The following is an 18782-nucleotide window of genomic DNA, read 5'->3' on the forward strand; positions in this document are numbered from 1 at the left end:
CCCTACTTGAATGTTTGTCTCCGTATGTAATATCTGTGTTATCAAGTTGAATTATACTAGTGGCAGTATCAATGAAAATGATGTCATTGAGTCAATATTTTACCATATGACCTCCCTTCTTTGCAGAATTTCTTAATACTCTGTCTTCTCCTACTCCTTCTTATCTTTAGCCCTGAATTATCTGGCAAAATGATTTTCATTCAGAAAAGACAACCCATCAATATGGTGTCTTTTTTTGCAGTAAAATATCAGTTCTGATGCAATTTTGGCCAGGAGGATGATCTTAGCTCCTCCAGTAATGGTATCCCTGATCAAAATGAAGGGGAGTCTTCCCTGTTTTCCTCAAGTTAGTACAAATGAACAGGCAAACAAACAAAACCATTAGCTAGAGCAGTCAGTCTGGTACAGCAGTACGGATGCTGCAACACCCTTTTCTCACCCATTTAATGCCCTGTGTCTCCAATGGCTGCTTTAAGCAGCATGCCTTTGTTACTCTCAGTCTTGCTTAACAGAACAGTGTCACATTATTAATAAAGAAAATTTAAAAAAAAAGGAGTGTTGAAGAAAGAGACTCTTTCTATAATCTATAGCAGTTCTAGTACTTGTCTTGGACGTGGCAAGCCTAACTCTAGTCCTGGGCTTGTGTTTCTCCCTGTTGCAGGAAGAACAGTAGCCGCCGGACTGTCACTCAGTCTGGCTTGGCCCTCTGCTTCTGTTCCCTTCAGATAACCAACAACTCCTTTGCCTTGGGAAGTGCTCCCATCCTGTGCCTGATCTCCTCTCCCAAGAGGGAAGACTGTTCAATCTGGCAGCTAGAGATCAGGCTCCTGGCGTGATTCCCATCTTTTGCACCTTTAAGATCTTACCAAGCAGGACAGCTGCCTTCCAGGTCCATATGCTCTGTTCCAGGGAGAATTTACCACAGAGACCATAAATGACACAGACATAAACTCACTTATCAGGAAACATGTATGTTTAAAAGGATGTCATCCTTTTAGCCTGGGTTGCAGGAGGTTTCTTGTGTCTCTTCAGTCTGTAACAGGGCAGAAGCTTGAGCCCAAGTGACTGGAGGAGGCTGAGCCCCCAGCATCAACAAGACATTCTTGCTGCCTTAACCACTGGCTGCCCCTCACAGAAAACCAAGCTCTATTTTAAAATAATTGTGCTCTGCAAAGCTCCCTCCCTGGGGTATGTATTCACTCAGAAGCCAGTAAGAAGCAAATAAGTTCCTGCTGCATTTACTGACAGAGCACCAGAGGCACCAGTACTACAGAGTGCCATCAGGGGACAAGCACATTCTAAAAATCTCTTTTAAAACTGTGGCATCCCTTTGGGGAATAGGCTGACTGGGAGGCACACTCTGAGCTGGCAGTTGGATTCCTTAAAGCTTTCTAGAAATGTATATGGTATATGCCTTACAGGGATGAGCTGCAAGTGAGTATGTTCCTGGGATTTTATTATACTTCTCATAACCATAGAGCAAGCTGCTTAATTTGGCTACAAATTGCAAACATGAAGGATTTTTTTTCCTGTGAAGGTGTTAACATGTTTGAATGTTTAGGAATTTAGCAGCAATCAGATTAAAGTAAAAAATGCCTTTTAAGTTAGGTCTATACACAAAGAAAACAATACACTTCTGTATCATCATTCCTTTCTGACTAATTGCTACAGAAAAAGAAAACTTAATAGCTCACCTTTAATCTGACTTAAAAGTTCTAAGAATAAGGATGGTTAGATGAGAGTTTCTACGTGTAGATGTGCACACACACGTGCAGGCTCATGGTGTATGGAGTGCAAAGATACCATCATCTACTTTATTATGGAGGGTTTTCATTAGAAGAGAGTATTCCTTCCCACAATTCAAAAAGAACAGGAAATTTATAGAAGATGAAATAACAAAAAACCAGAGTGTAGGTGTTGCTACCACTATGTAGAGTCTTTTTAGATGACAAAATAGCAATGATATTGCCTCCAACACCCTGCTTTTCTAAGATGGATTTGGTCTGTGATGTTTTTAGTCTCCATATGATTGAGAAACTAGTGAACTGTCCTAACTCATACAAAGTGTTGGAATTATGCATCTACTCTAAAGGCTCAGCATGAAGGCTGCACGTGGCTGGAGGCACAACAGAAGGCTTGCATATCAGTCCTGGGAAAAAAAGACAAAAAGGACTGGAGGGATTACAGGGAGAAAAACACATCATTCTTAAAAGTCAGTATTAAGGGATTATTCAAGATTTAAAGGAATCATTCACAAAATCTAGTGAGGTTAACACAACAGAGCTCTTATTTTAGTGTTGTGCATGAATTGCAGCAAATTGTTAAGCATGAAAAAAACCATGAGTATTTCAGGTGCAGGAATAGTGAGAGTATGTTGTCCTGTCCACTGGCATTTTCAGAAGTGAAGTGAGAAATAAAAGACATCAAGTCCGTTAAAAGAAGTTGTGTCATTTGTTCCACACTTGAAAAAGAACAATTCACCAGATTTAACTTTTCTACAGCTTTACTAGTAACACATCTGTGAAACATTCATAGTAATTCATTCAGTACAGCCCATCTCTTCTGTTGAAGTCTCCAACATGTAGGGTAGAGCTAAGATCAGGCCTGATAGTCATTTTAATCTGGTTCCAGCACTGTTGCATGCACTGCAGTGCATGGCAGTCTTATGCCAAATTCACATTTGCTTGTGTAAAATACATCAGCTTAAAATTAATTCATAATAGTAAGTTGCCAGTTACCTGGTTTTGAGGTGCAAATGTGATAATTTTTTTTAGATGTAATTTTTATAAACCCATTTGAATATGTTTTGCATAATTTTGTGTGCACTTCCTTTAAGGAAATTATTTAATTTTCCTTGAAGGCGCATGAAAGTTCTAAATATACCATAAAAGATCAGTGTGAGAGATCTGTTAAGCAGCCTGTAAAGCACAATTATTTCTAATGCTTTTGAATACCTGTAAACTGGGCTTGTTTTCTGCTTCACAAAGAAAACATTTCACTGTTTTCTGCATTTAAATGTACATTTTAAATATGTTGACTTATCAGGTAACGCAGCAGGCTGAACAGGGACAAACCATTTTTAATGGTATGTTAATTGAATGGGATGCTAGTGATGCACCTGAGTGACTTTTTTCCCAGATGTGCCCCAGCTGACTGATAAAGATTCTCCTGATCAGTAGAGCCAGCATATATTTATTATATCCCTGTCTTTAGTCCGTTTTTGCTAGTGAAAATAAGAGAAAGACTGCAAGCTGTCACATGAACTGTCTGTGTGTCTTACAAAAGTAGAAAAGCGTTATTGTGGCTTCAACCCCCACACAACAGTTTCCAAAATTAATCTCTTAAATGTAGATCTGCTTTGGCATCTTCTCACAAGGTGGAGATTTAAAGGTGGCAACTGAGAGAGGAAATTTAAATGGGATTCTTCCTTTTACCTGGCTTGCACTCATTTATTATTGGGATGGTGTCTCATTATTCTGTTATAGGAGCCTGTAGAAATGTAATTATAGCACTTTTGCCTCTCAATACAGTTAGCACTGGTAGGTGAGTGTTTGGTTTCTTGTTCTGTGTCTGTGCAGGTCTACTCAGGGAAATACTGCAATTGTCATATTTGACTTTTTCACCATCTAAGGGGTCAGAGAGTGAATGAACCCACCAACCTGTGTCAGATTGTGAGAAGTATTTCTAGAGAATATTTATTGCCACTTATTGTTTCCAGGTCCTGATTTCTTTTTCTTTTACTTAAACCTTTGTTTTTCTGTCTGCTGCCAGGTAGAGAAACCTAGAAGGTCCACACTAGAAGCAGTAATTGTACAACCTTCTTCTGTACTGAACTGATTTAATCTCTTGTAGGATTAGGGGAATTATTATGGTTTTAGATCCCTTCAACTAAGACTGTCTACATTACTGGCAATTGTACCAGTGACATGGGCATGTGCTTACTAGGAAACTCATTCACAACTCATTTCACAAGCTCAACAAGCAGTTTCTCATTACTTGTACTCCTGCTGACATGAGCCTGAATGAGACTCCTGACTTCTCTCACAAAGCCCATCTATGTATTAATTAGTTTAAAAAATATATTAAATTTGAAATGGTAAATTTGATAAGCTTTGATAACTATCATCCATTCAGCAAAGTTACTGTAATTAATTGCTTTTCAATCATATAATTTTATTTCCCATGTCACAGAGTTATCTTTAAGCAGCTTATTCTTTTGCACTAGCTTTACTCCAGAACACCTTTCTACATAAAGTGTGTGAAACGGTTTGAATTAATAACTGCTTTTCATATAGATCTCTCACATACTTCATACTAGCAGTAAGGAAAAAACAACAAACAAACAGATTTTTGGAAGAGATCAGAAAACATTTTAAAATTCTTTGATTTACAATTTCACTGGAAAATGTAATATTATTATGATAGTGTAAAGTGAATGAAAAAACTGCACTCTGATGCAACTATCTGGTTATTTTTTCATATTTTTCTGATAGATCTGGTTATATTTTTATTTTAAATATGTGCTGCTTATTTGCTTTCCTTGGATACAAGAGGAGTTTAAAATACCAGAGCCTTAATTTGTAGGTATCTTTGGGGCCCTGCTTCCTGGTCTTTGCTTGCTTTCCTAGGTGAGCATGTCACTTTGTTAATTTTAGTGCTATGTACAATTTTGATGAGGTAAAATTCATGCTATAAACATGGCAAAAGCAAATTCTAATAGAAGCAAACATGGGAATATCACATAAAGATTTCTTTTCAACACTTCACATTTTTTTGTCGAATAATATTATCCCCTGAAAAATCAAAATTACTTTTTCAACCAAGCATTTTTTTTTAGTTGTCCCTCCCTGTGACTAGCTTTCTACCAAAGGTATTTAGGCTTAAATTAACTGTATGTGTTTAGTTCTAGATAGAATATACAACAGTTTCAAGGAGAGTGTGTTATTTAGTAAAATATTTTTTTTAAAGTTAAAGACGTTTGCTAATGTCCAAGCTATGTAACACAACACATAATCTGGAATAAGCACAAAGATAAATTGATTGTGTTCTTTCCTGTGCATGACAGGAATAACAGGAGAATTGTGATCAAAAAGTAGCATAACAGTAATCTGACAGTGTTAAATGGAAGAATGCAAATCTTTGTGCTTACAAGAAAGATTTTATTGATGTCTCTGCTGTCTCTCTCCCTGTAGAGGAAATGGCTATTGACATTTTATGAAGTTTTTATATATTGTTGTTTTCTGATTTTTCTTTATATTTTAAACATTTTATTACTGTAGCAGATTTTATGAATGCTCACCTTTTACCTTTAACAGGAAGACTTTATGATTGCATTCAGATATACCTACTTAGGACACTGTAGCAATGCACATACATTGTATCCATTTCATGAGTAGCACAAAGACAATGGTTGGTGACTTGCTCAGGTTTACACAGGATGTGTTTAGATGGAAGGACTGAGATGGAAACTTCCGAGTTTCTGGGTACAGGTGCTCATCCCATGCAGAAGAGGGACGCAGAAGCATCTAATCCCTCCTGCCTTCTGTGCTCCTGTTTCCTGGCACAGAGAGGTGAGCCATGTCCCCAGGCTGGCCAGAGAAAATAAGCCAGAAGGTTGTACTGAGAGATTGCCTCTTCTCTGCAACTGCAGAGGAAGCCGTCTGGTTAAACTGCCTCTTGTTAGGTCCTCCTCTTGAGAAAAAATACAGTATATATAAAAAAAGATGCACTCACAGTTTGGCTTTGATCTTGCTTTCATAAACAACTCAAAGAATTTGCATGATAGCATGCAACTATTCCATTATTGTTGCTAGCAAAAATACAAGAGAATAGAAACACAAGTGGAAGATACAAGAACAGTTAGCTTTCCTTTATTCCTTGTCAGAACTTAATCTAGATCATCTAAAATACTTGCTGTTTTTTGTCATGCCTCAAGATAAAATGTCAATGTTTACATTATTCCTATCTTTTAGACAAAAGATGCTTATTGTTTTAGAACGCCTGAGTTACTATCTGTAGGAAATGATAAATATGTAATAGATGCCTAAAATCACTTCATTTCAAAGTATTTTCTGTAAAGAGCTGTTGCTATAACTGCAACAAGCAATTTGTGTTACAAACTTCTGTGCTTTTTCTTCTTTTGTCCTTATCTTACGCCATAAAGAATTAAACCAGTGCAAGATCAGCAAGATGAGAAGCTAAGGTGTTGTGGCCTCTTCCTCCATTAGAAGAAAAATTTGCTAAGATTATATTGTGTAGAAAGTGATTTTTAAAAGAAATTATCACAATGTCCTTCCAGCTATTTGTCTAGATTTTCAGTCCAGAGAGAGCCATTTGAGACAGAAAATGATCAAACTCTAGTTTTGGGGTTCTGAGCATCTCGTATGAATTTTTGTGTCTGCATAAAGGTGGGGGTTTTTTTAGCGGTATGTACACTGAACTATGCAACTGCAGTTTTTCACTCCCACCTTCATTCAATTCCCCACTTTGTGCATCAGTCTCAGTGTATTCAGCAGGTTGTATGCCAGCAGATGAAACAGATGTTTAGGCCATACTGGAACTGAGCGGCATGCTGCATCAGGACCTGGATATTCCTCTTGACATCTGGATGCTGCTGGGCTGGGAAGCCTGCCTTAGGCCAGGAGGCTGTAGGAGCCTTGTGGCAGTAAACACAGGGTCCTTGCTGCTCTTTAAGCGATTAGTGCACTGAAGCAGCAATAATGCTGAATTATCGCTTGGTTGCATTCTTCTAAGGAATCTTGGGACAAAGAGATAGTCAAGGAGGAGTATTTACAGTAAAGTCATGTTCAGAAAGACAAGACTAATGACCATGTATTAAGCAGCTTTCTTTCAACTAATTTAATAGCAAAGTTGTTACGAACACTTCAGGAAACTTTCTACAAAGCAGTGAACAAATAGCTTAGAGAATAATCTCCCTTTCTCATTTAAAATTATTAAGATGAAAAAAAGACAATTTCAGCTACTTTCCAATCTCATGGTTTGGTCAGATTGTATGGCGCAGACAACAAAATGTGGCTGAAGACATGAAATTGAAAGTATACTGATGTTCATGCCTACTAGAGACAAAAATGTGAACTAATAGCTGCAGGGAAAAATATTACGTATGAAAGATGTCTGACTTCTGCATTGATTCTTTACAGTTTCACTTTATCAAGTTGAAAATTTTGCTGTATGTGATGCTACAGCCTAAATTGTCTGCTGCAGCACTTTCCTTTATGATATGTGTTATTTAAATACAACAGATACTCTGTATTTTATGGAAGTAAGTGTTTAATGTTTGGGATTACTAGCAGTTGGACAAAATAGCATTTAGCCATGGATTCCCATCCCCCACCAATACATTTTCATTGCTAAGACTCACATGTTTAAAAGAGGATCCTCCCAAACAGATTACAACTTTTTGGAGAACATGAGGTAATATTTTGAAGAAGACCAGTTTGTTGCTCTCATTTAACCTCCAGTATTCTAATGGGTTTATATTTAATTAACACTGGCTAAAGGCCTGACCTGAGAGGCAACCAAAAGTGATTGAACTGCATTTTCAGATCCAGGCTGTAATCTGTTGGGAGAGGAATAATAATAATAAAAAAAAATTAGAAAGCACCATTTACTGAAATTCTTTCTAACTAAGCTTTATTTCAATGGGCCATTTAATGCTCAGATGGACAAAGGTATTATTTCAGTCACTGAATTGTATCAAACCCTTTCTCAGAGGCCCAGTTTAAAAACTCTACAGGAAAAGTGGCTTAGCATCATATTCTCAGCAGACCAACACTCAGTCTGTTTGAAAAGGGGAAAAAAGAAGAAGAAGAAGAAAAAAGCATTAAATGAGGTGAGACACAACTGCCGACTCAGTGAGGATTTTTGCCTCTCCCTCCAGTCAGTGACTTCGCAAGGGAATTGCCCTTCAGAAAGCAAAAGCTCCATATTCGCTGCAGAAGGCTTTCAATTTCTTATTTTTTGTTATAATTATTTTTTTTTTAGTAGCTGTTACTTTGTTCCCCTTGGTCAGCTTTCAGCCCACCCTTTCTTCTTTTCTGACATAGCAGAAACATCGTTTTCTCTAGGGCACTTAGGACAAGTACCTACACTTTACAGGGTTAGATTTTTGACTCAGTTATATTGGAAGAAATAGAAAATCTCATTTAAATATCACTGACTCTGACACTTGTGAGATAAGTAGCTATTTTATTTCAATAGAGACAATATTACATACATTCTATGGTGATATAAGATACCTACTATACTACCCAAACTTTAATTGTATACAAATTTTAGAATAAATTTTTGAATTGATATTTTTTGCAGAGAGTAAACTTTTCTTTCACAGTTTTGATGCTGTCCTATTACAAATTCCCATCAGCCTCATAAGGACATAGGTGACATTATATCTTGGAATCTTGTCAAGGGGCTGTAAAACTATTTAAACCAACAGCTTTACTTCCTAAGGGGAAAAAAATACAATATTACAGAGGCAACCACCAGGTGCCAAATTCTATATGTTGTCTCAGCTATTTGCAGTGATTGGTAATTTATTTAAGCTCTAATAATTATATCTTGGCTTTACACACATCTTTACAGTAAACAGGCTGTGAACAGGCAGTTCCTGAAAGATTGTGTTTAGTTGTGATAAATCAATGAAATCAAAGCCATCACATTTCTATGGGGCACCTCCCAGAAACAATGCCTAAATGATGGTTGCCTGCATTTAGGCAGCAAAGCAGAGTGAAATGTTTTGATGGCCATTTCTATTTTTTTACGTCAAAACAGGGTGAGGTCAAAAGAATAAGAAATACAGTTTGCAAATGAAACAGAAGTGATCTTAAGAGTACCTTAATGCACATGTGCCTCAAGGCAAGTTAGTTCTTTATTGCAGCTGTATTTTAGCTCTATAGCACTTCTCCAAATTTACATGACTGTCACTGAGAGCGACTTTGGGATTGGCTGTCTGTGCTGTCAGGCCATGTTGAAAAACAGGTGGGAATAGGGAAAAGTGAGTAAGTGAGTCTCAGAATGTGGATCTTGCTGCAAGTATCTTCCTATTCCAATTCTTTTTTCCCCCACCCCTCCCAAACATCAGTGTTAGCATTGAGGCCAGAACGCATTATCTGTAATCTCTTTATTAGAGAATAGGCAAGGATAAAAAGGTATATCTTTTCTTTGGAACACATATCAATGTGATCATTTAGTCCATTCGTATTTTGAGTAGGACCTAATATATGCTCTGTGGGACTCTTCTTTCTCAAGTAATGAAAATTTGCTTCTCCAAAGGATGAAGCAAGGAATGAAAATCAAAGAAGAATAGATACAGTTTGGCTAATTATTTTTCCCAGCAGAAATCTGGGTCTTTGTCACTGACTTATTTAACAGATCCTCTTAACATCTGTCCAGCAGACTGTGGACTTTACTAGCAGACAAGAGACCCACCAGATTTAGAGCCTGCTGGGTGCATCTTCATCTTCACAGCTGTGGATTAACTCAGACTTTCCAGAAGAGGACAACCATATGGGATAATTGGTGTCACTGGGTAGCTAAAAAAAATATGAAGACACAAATGTCCTCCAAAGACAATTCACTGTTTTTACAGCCACAATTACTAGTCTGTTTAAGAAATAAGAAAGGCAGCATTACACTAAAAAAAGAAAATCTATTCATATCTGTGTGGGAACCTAATCAGGCTCTTGTTTCCAATGACGATGGCTCCACAGTCGCACCAGGTCTGCGACAAGAATGATCCTTTTGTGTGCCGATAATGTGGAAGCGATAAAATTTCCTATAAGAGACATATGTGTTTACATCATGAGATGTGTTATTTGACAAAACGCTTTGTTCTCCGCATATTTTCCACGCAGAGTTTCATGCTGGGTTGTTTTGCTGGAAAGCTTTGATTAGCTAGAATTAGTTGCTGAAGTAAAATAGACACTTTTGTTTTATGAGTCCTCTTGCTGAGCTGTAAATTATAGTAAAACATATAAGGAGTGACAGAAAGAAGTGCTGATTTGAACCTCTGACCCATGATCGGCATAAAAACATAAGATAACTCTTTCAAAGGACTACTGAGAGCCATAAATATTCCATGGTCCACTTAAAGTTGGGCCCTTTTAACAAAATAAAGCTGTTATTTTGCATAAGGGGATCTTGACTCTGCAGTATTATAACAATACGAGCTGCAGTATCTAAAATGTGTAAGGACTCTTTTTATTTTCTGTATGGGCTGGCCATTAGCCACAGCAGGACAGCAGAAGCAATGAAAGTTATTTTTCTTTTTCTGAACCAGTACAATGAATTTGTGGTCAGTAAAAGGAATTGGAGCTGGCAGACTCTCAGTGGTGAAATTAGGTAACTGTTACTTTGCAGCTAGAGAGAGAAGCAAAACACGTATGTGAATCTCCTAAGGAGACAGGAACTGACTGGAATTTAGAGCCACATAAAAATTTTCCTTGACAATCTGTAAAAGAACAACAGACAGACACTGAAATTACTGGTATTAATAATTAAAAAAACCTGAAGTGCATGAATATGAATAATTAGTCAAATCATTCCTTTAGCTGAAAGAATTTTTTTCCATAGATCCACACCTGAACATACAGAGATAACTGAAGCCTTTCAACTCCGTTACTACAAAATGTATTATTTGTATTTGCACAAATACAATTAATACATTTGCACATATTTGGCTTTAATAAATCTGAGAGCACATTAGTCAGCAAGTGCATAAGTAATCACTGCAACAATCTTTGTTATTATGACATTAGTTACAATAATTCATTAGCTGCCTGTTCATGTTACACCTTAATGCTTTTTTGCAAAGCTATATGGTGCATTCTTACAGTTCTTTTGCACTGTGAGAATGAGCAGACTTTGCAGTAAGGCGATAAATGGATGTTTAAATTCAGAAATTTGTGTCCACTATGGCTAGTTATGTACAAACAGGAGAAAGAAAGGATGATGCTGTTAAAAGGAAATCAGGTGCATATATTATGGCACTTGAATTCTGTAGAGAAAAAGAAGTATTTGTGGTGTATTGCTACTTATTATCTAAATTAAACTCTCTTTTCCCTAATTTTTACTCCAACTTCATGTCGCTGTAGTTAACCCACTCCATATCCATGTAAAACCAGTTAGTTCTCAGTTATTTTGCATAAACCTGAGAGTTGATGTTGCATACTTTTTGATTCTTAAAGAGTAAGTGGCTGTTATCTGTGCTGGCAACTGTGAAAATGAGAGAAGAGTCTTGCCCATGGTACTCTAAGATCTGCAAAACTCACCATATTTTGATTTGTTGGCATTTTCCTTAGAACAAACTGAGAAAATGCTACTGAGACACCCAAATTCTCTCAAAAGAGATTTATAAAATACACTGTTTTAACAGGTAGTACCTACAAAAATATATTTTAAAACACTTTTAGCATAAAATATTCTATATGTTAATTTTAAGATATCTTGTTTTCATCAGCAAAAGCTTTGATTTTTCCATGTTGCTCTGGTTCGGGCCTTACCGATGACACAGAACCAGCCACGTGGCCACTCACTCGCCCTCCCTCCCCCCTCACACACACACACACACACACACACATTGGGGGGGAGAGGACAAAGCCCAACTAGAAGCTCATGGATTGAGAGAAAGGACAAGGAAGGTTCACTCACCATTTATTCCCCTCAACTTGGGGAAAAAAAATATAATTTAATATCACTGTCAGTTCAGGGGCTGGTGGTTCCTGCTGCTCCTTCCTCCTCAGGAAGAAGGATTCCTCACAGTCCTCTCCTGCTTCCCCACGGGGTCCCTCCCATGGCAGAGAGTCCTCCACGAACCTCTCCTTCATGAATTCTTCCCACGAGATCTGAAGCTTCTCCAGCCTGGGCTTCTCAAAGAGTCACGGGCTGCTTTGGGATCAGTCACCTCACCTGACAGGGGGTTTCCACAGCTTTAGATCCATGTCCAGGGGCTGCAGAACCACATTCACCCCTTCTGATGCTTTCAGGGAGTGCTCTGCCGTGTTTCTCCTCCATGGGGTACAGGGGGAGAGCCTGTCATCTCGCCATGGGCTGCTTGAGCTCCTCCTTCCCCTTCTTTCTCACCAACCTTGGGATCTCCACTCTAGCACTGCTCTCCTCGTCTCCAGCTCAGCTCTTCTTTGCTGTCTTTGTACTCAGATTTTATATTGGTTCTTTCATATGTTAATTGCAGAGAGGCATTATTTATTTCTTTAATGACTTGGCCTTGGCCACCTGAGCCAAGGTAGCTTTTAGCAGCTTCTTACAGGAGCCCCTCTCCTGCTACCAAAACCATGCCAGAACTGAACCAGCACAAAAGTTTTAAGTTTTATATTCAAATCAGGGCTGCTTTCACCTGTATATACATTTTGTTTAAACATTTTATATGCAACTTTCCTTCTCTTTCTTCTCTTTCTCCTTTACCTTTTGTGTGGAGAGCACTGCTAGGACACAGATGCTGAGCTGTGGAAGCTGCTTGTTCTGGTGCATCTGGCTTCTTGGCACACTCCACAGGTTGTAGCTGCCTTCAAGTTGCCCCTGGGTTTGACACATGCTTAAGCTGCTGATGAGCTACTTAGGCTGACTTTAGTTTCTGGATGACGTTTTCTGTTAACCTGTCTCTCACTCTAAGGATCAGCATAAAAATTCTCTTAAAACAAAGAGAAAAAGCAACCATTTGCCGTTTAAATAAATAAGTAAATATATATATAAGCTAGTAACTCCATTTCTTAAGGTGGTGCTATAGAGGTCTCAACTGTAGTGTTTGTCACTAAACATGTTTGGTGCAAAAAAGATACTGATACAAAATATGACAATTAAGTACAAAAATAGAAAGGAGTAAGTACAATTAACATTACTTTAGAAACAGTTCTTGCATTTAGGTAAAGATGTATATGAATTTTTTTATTAGAATATTTATGCTTTTGAAACCTTTTTGAAGAAGTTATCTTGCCTGAACTGCTGAAGGCTATACCAGTGACATCTGGCTCAGGTCAGCACTTTATTTCCATAGTTGTTATCTATGACACCCATGACATGGGTTTGAGCACTAATCCATTCTTCCTCTAAACAGAAGAAAATCTTTTGCAAACAGACTCTGTCTCCTTTGATCTGTTTGAACTCAAACTTATTTTAAGCACCTCTACACCAATAATAAAAAATAAGCAGTCCCATTGAAGGTGGTATTTTTTGGTTTGGGTAGGTTCTTTTCAGAAATGTGCACTGGAAATAGAAAAGATGTTGCTGGTTTTAGTGAGCTTGTAAAAACCCTTTGTGATCAGACAGTTCTAAGTATTATTATTGCGTGCTTTATACTCAGAAGGAAAATTCTGAAATTATAGCTTTGCAACACTATGTACTAAATATACTATAGAAAAAAAATAACTGCATTACCTCTTGTAGTGCAGGATTTCAACAGCACTTGCAGTCACTCCTTAAGAGTTTTTCATCTTTAGAAACCAAATTGCTCATTGTCTAAATAGCTGAACTTTCATCTCTATAAATAAGATATTTCAGCTTTGCACAATTCGCTTAAAATGCTGACAAATAAGGATCCTGACTTGATTCTCAGTAGTTTAATTGTTCTATTTCCTTTACTGTAGCAAATGTTTTTGTTGAAGATGTAACATAGGACTTGAATGGAAAGCTTTAAAATTAATTAGGGTCCATAAATTTTACCAATACTTTCTGAGCAAAAAAAAATATTTCTATAACCTTTGGAGAAATAATGTACAAATACAGAAAAAATAGAATGTTTTGGGTTTTTTTGGTCATAAATCTTTTAGTAAGATAAAATAAAAGGGTAAAGAACCAACCCCTTCTTTCTCCTTGAATCAAGCTACCCTCTACTGAATTTTGTGTGGGTCATCTTCCAAGTACATCTATTGCAATTCATTGTGCTAGACCAGCCTTTATCACCTGCACTTTGATTATCTGCTGTGCTGACTATTGTAACCACTCTCTCTCTCTTATCTCTGTATTTCACATATGAGTTTGCTGCAGCTTCTTCAGCATTCTGCTGCAAAGAAGAACATCTGAATTATATCCCCACTGCTGTGACCAAATTCTTCCTCACCAGTGGAGCCAGCTGGTGGTTCTGTGGTTCTGTGATTCTGTCCCTAGCCCTTGCCTTTTAATTCTGGTACAAGTGCAACTGTTCTCTCTGTTTCCTCCCTGGAGTCATATATATATCTATATATAAAACCCATCTCTCTCCTATGCAGCAGTTGATCAGTTTCTCTTTATTGAAATATCTTCTCTAAATAAACTTTTTCCATAAAACCTGTCATTGACAAGCCACTGGTAAGAAGGTTATGATTATCATAATTCTGTGTTAGGTGGTAAAACAGCCTGTCACAAAGTTAACAAGTTGTTGTCAGTGCAAATCTCCCTTAACTGTGTTGATTTAAGGCCCATTTTGTTTTCCTTACCATGTGTTATTTCTTTAGCATTTCATTGTCAAAATTCTTCACCTTTATTCCTTCATTTAGACACAGATGCTGCAGCCTAAGGAGGTAAATATCAGCCTTCCTGCTTTTAAAAAAAAAAAAAAAAAAGGACACATCTGGTGCATAGAAAGCTTTGCTCTGTCCTATTTGCTGTGCTCAGGGAAATTCAGTAAAGCCCATGTCTAGGAATGTCACAAGCCTAAGTGCAAGTGAAAAATCATGTAGAAAAAGGACCTGAGTTAACTGAAGAGATTTGATTATTGAAAGCTAGTTGGAAAAACTTATTGAAAAACTATTGAAAAAATGTTGAAACCTGTGAGAGGGATGTGTAAGCCTAAGGCCTTTGTCTGCTGGCATAGCATGAATGAACACTAAATTAAATTAATTTTCTCCAAGCCAAATCTGTTTTGCCTGCAATGGTAACTGGCAAGTGTTCTCCCTGTCTTTATCTCAACTGATGAGCTTTCCCATCTTCTTTTTCTTCCCTGTCCTGTTTAGGAGGGGGAGGCAGACAGCAGCTGGGCAGGTGGCAGCTGGCCTTGGTCAGCTACCACACTATGCTGCTTGCCATCATTGACCAACAACTTTTATCCTCTAAGAAAGACTGAATTTGGTGGAGAGAATAATTCAGATCCCAACTTTCTTGCCCTAATGGCTTATCTGAAAAAGGAGAAGGAAATGACTGTGAACTTTAGTTGATAAACCTGGATATGTTTTTATATACAATTCGTTTCCCACTCTCAATGCGCACTACATTAATTGGTAAAATATTACTGTATTTTTAGTAATATCAAAGTAATCTCACCCAGATAGTTGAAATAATGTTACATAGGTTTCTAATTAAAAAAACAATGAACAAACAAAAACAAACAAAGAAAAGCCAACACACAAATAGAAAAGAAAAACAGGAAAAGTATTTTAATAGACAAAGTACAGCACACTGAGAAAACCACTATAATCTCAGTGTTTTGTCTTTCAAATGTATTTAAGTGTATTTTAGTGTCTCTGTCATAGTGCAGTGCCTGATTTTTTCTGAGCTGAGAAAGTGCAGGTTTTTAGAAGTCTGTGAAATGTGCTTCTTTAACATAAGCAGGCTATTAAGCAAGCATAGATTGATCTGAAGAATATGCTAAAAGGCATAAGATTCTAATATTAGGGAAAACCACTATTTACTTTTGTGTGCAATGTTTCATTTTCGTTCTCCAGAACAGGACTGAAAAATGGGACTTTTATCTGTTCTCAATTTCTCTGGTTTTCTAGCACAGGAAAAAATAGTACCTTGACCAAAATATTTAAACACCATTGATTTCAAAATATTGATCTGTGATCCTTTTGTAGCCTCTAAGTGGTATTGAAAAGGGGTGGCAGGAAACAAACAAACAAGAGTTCCCATTTGTCACCCAGAGTTCTGAATTTGCTCCTCCTTCATGAGTTTGTCTAGCCAATGAGTCACTGAGCTTACAGTATTGTGTAACTTTAATTTCTGTGGAGGCTTGTTATATTAGAAAAAATGTTCCAAAGAAAGCAACAATTATGACATAAGCACATCTGGCTCTTGCAAATTATTCTTTATTAAGCTTGCATTTAATTACATGTGCTGAAAGGTCTGCTTTTGATTACTGTAATTTTTTTTATTTGTCCATCTGAATGATAGTAATGTTTGAAATTACATACAAACCACCTGGCTTTTTTCTCACTATTACGACAAAGTTTATATAGATTAATGTGTAGAAGAGGGATTAGAATCTTCCCTGTTTATGGTGAAGAATTATTGCTGATTTTAATTCAAGGTGAGGGTTTAAATTTGGTCACTGGAAGGAAATTAAACTTATTTGGTTTTGTTCAGTAAACACTATAGATTGGTAGGAATAGTTTATTTTATTGTACAAGTCTTTTCTTATGTTTCAGTTAAACTTTTTGAAAACTTCTATGAGGGAGTTTTTGTATATCCATAACTATTACAGGAATTTATAAGGCCTTTTAAGTTTTATCACTTTTTATTTAGTAACAATCACTGTGCACTGAGATGGAGACCTACCCTGCTGCCTATTTTGACTTTCATCACTATTTAGAGAAAGGTGCAGCATTACTTTTTGATTCTCCCAGTAGAGGTTTAGGTGTTGGTGGGTAATTTCAGCATAAGAACAGAATTACTAGAAGTTTTATTGTTTCTGACAGGGGTTTTATACCTCCTTTTCATAACCAGCCCTATAATTTTGCCGATTTTGTTTTTAATATTCAGGCACAGTATAACCTTTTGCTCGTTACCATGATGACCATTAGCAAGAAGGAAAAAATATATCAGCAAGAAGTCAAATGAAGTAAAGAGGATGTTAATGTGTGGGAGTTTTCAAGTCTTTTTTCTTTTTGAAAATAACTAGAAAGGAGTAGCCACAAACAAGAAAGTGCTAAAACAAAAACAAATCTGTAATTTCTTTAAGAGAAGAAACAGCCTAGCAATAAGAATTATGTACATTTATGGCTTTTTTTTGAAGGAATTTTGCAGGAATACATTGTATATATTTTTGTCTTCCAGCAACTGTATGCAGCTCAGCTGGCAAGCATGCAAGTTTCTCCTGGAACCAAAATGCCATCTACTCCACAGCCACCAAATACGACAGGGGCACTCTCACCCACTGGGATAAAAAATGAGAAGAGAGGGACCAGCCCGGTAACTCAAGTGAAGGTATTTTCCGTTAAACAAGAAGTCAGTGTCTGAAAAGGGCAGTGAAATTACGTTATCTATCTAATTGTTTTGCAGTTGGAAGTTGAACCACATGAAAGTTCTTCAATATTCAAAGAAAATGTTCGGTTTTAGTGATGTATTATCAGTATAGAGAAGGGAAGAGAAAACACTCACTTCTTGCTTCCAAAAATATCAGGCATCCCTCTTGCTGCCATAGCACAGGCAGCACAACAGATTCATCAGTAAAATGTGATATTTTCAGGATTTCAGTTTGTAGTCTTGTAATGTGCATAAATGGCGTAGATTTCATGAATTGTTTCACATTGAACATTTGAGTATCTTCAAATACAGCGCTAACTTATCTTGTTAGGGCACAAGAGAGACTGCAGATCTAATTATTTTACAAATCTCTAGCTACACTTATTCTACAATTTTGGAAAAATCCCCACATAAAAATAATATGTAAGTCTTGACTCCGGGCAAAACATTGTGTCACTGCAAATTGATGTGACTTTTGCTGATTTCACACAGCTGCTGACAACAGGGCTGCTCCTTGTTGGTTTTGTGCCATTGCTGAATGCTCATGTCTGCTTATTCTCACTTGCTTGGAACCAGGCAGCTACAACATGGCATTTGCCAGCAACTTGAAATGAACATCGTGCACCCCTTGAAATCTGTGGTGCAGCTAGTACCTTTGGGTGGAACTGGGTGGCTTTTACTGCTGCGTTCTTCTGTGGTTATTCTGAATTTCATGGGACCAAATATACTGAAGAACAATTTATTTCAAACTGTAAAAAAGCCCCCATGTTTTACTAATTTGAATGATACTGCTGTAAGTGCAGAACTATTGCAATAGATGTAAAGAAGGCATATAGTAGAGACTTTGTGGAGAGAGAAGAGAGAGAACAAGAGCATGTTTTTTTGCTAGCTGCTAACACCTTTCAGGCATACAGTCCTTAGCCTCAAATCAGCCTGGGAAGATTTTACTCACTTGAGGTGAGGGTTGCTTTTTTTTATTATTATATTTTGTCATGAGAGTAAAATATCATCCTTTTTTTCATGATCATAAATCACTGTGGTAAAATGTGGGTGAGTAGATATTTCTGCCTGGGCTGATAAATTTCCATGACACTTTTTTGCTAGGCTGAGAGTACTAATAAATAAAAACTATTCCATTATGGCCAGATCTAACATTTATTTAGAAAAGCGCTCACTTTACTTAACTGTAGATGTGTATTAGTCTAATATTTTACCTCTTGTAACCCAATGCCAGATTTGAGAGCAGTCAGAGAAATTTACCACATATGCAGAGTTTGTTATGGTCAATACAGAAGCCACCAAAAGCAAAGCCCAACTGTTTCAGCAAAGTTGCCATAGTATACTGATATCTAACACCAGTGATTTATGGTATTGAGAATATACTACTGACTGCTTTTCTGTGAAAAAGTAATTTCATAAGTGAGTGAGCCAAATGGATCTACACCAAACCAAACCTTTATTACATGAGTAAAATTTTCCCTGGTTAAATTCAAGCACATATCTTCTTGGACTATGGCCAATACCATTCCAGCTTTCTGGCCAGCTGAGTCCTATTATAGACTTGACCATGTGCAAATTCTTGGGGGTTTCCCTAC

At 37.2% G+C, this 18782-nt stretch overlaps 1 protein-coding gene across 2 annotated transcripts in view; it reads left to right on the forward strand.

The window, feature by feature from the left end:
* Positions 1-18782, forward strand: part of SOX6 (SRY (sex determining region Y)-box 6) — a 241841-nt gene that overhangs the window by 163104 nt on the left and 59955 nt on the right. For both annotated transcript variants that reach the window (XM_009995398.1, XM_009995399.1), the window contains one exon: positions 16999-17148. In XM_009995398.1, coding sequence (XP_009993700.1) covers positions 16999-17148 — 150 coding nt within the window. The remainder of the gene's footprint in view (positions 1-16998; positions 17149-18782) is intronic.

This window comes from Chaetura pelagica, unplaced genomic scaffold (genome assembly GCF_000747805.2).
Source record: "Chaetura pelagica isolate M959 unplaced genomic scaffold, ChaPel_1.0 scaffold94, whole genome shotgun sequence".
Lineage (NCBI taxonomy): Eukaryota > Metazoa > Chordata > Aves > Apodiformes > Apodidae > Chaetura > Chaetura pelagica.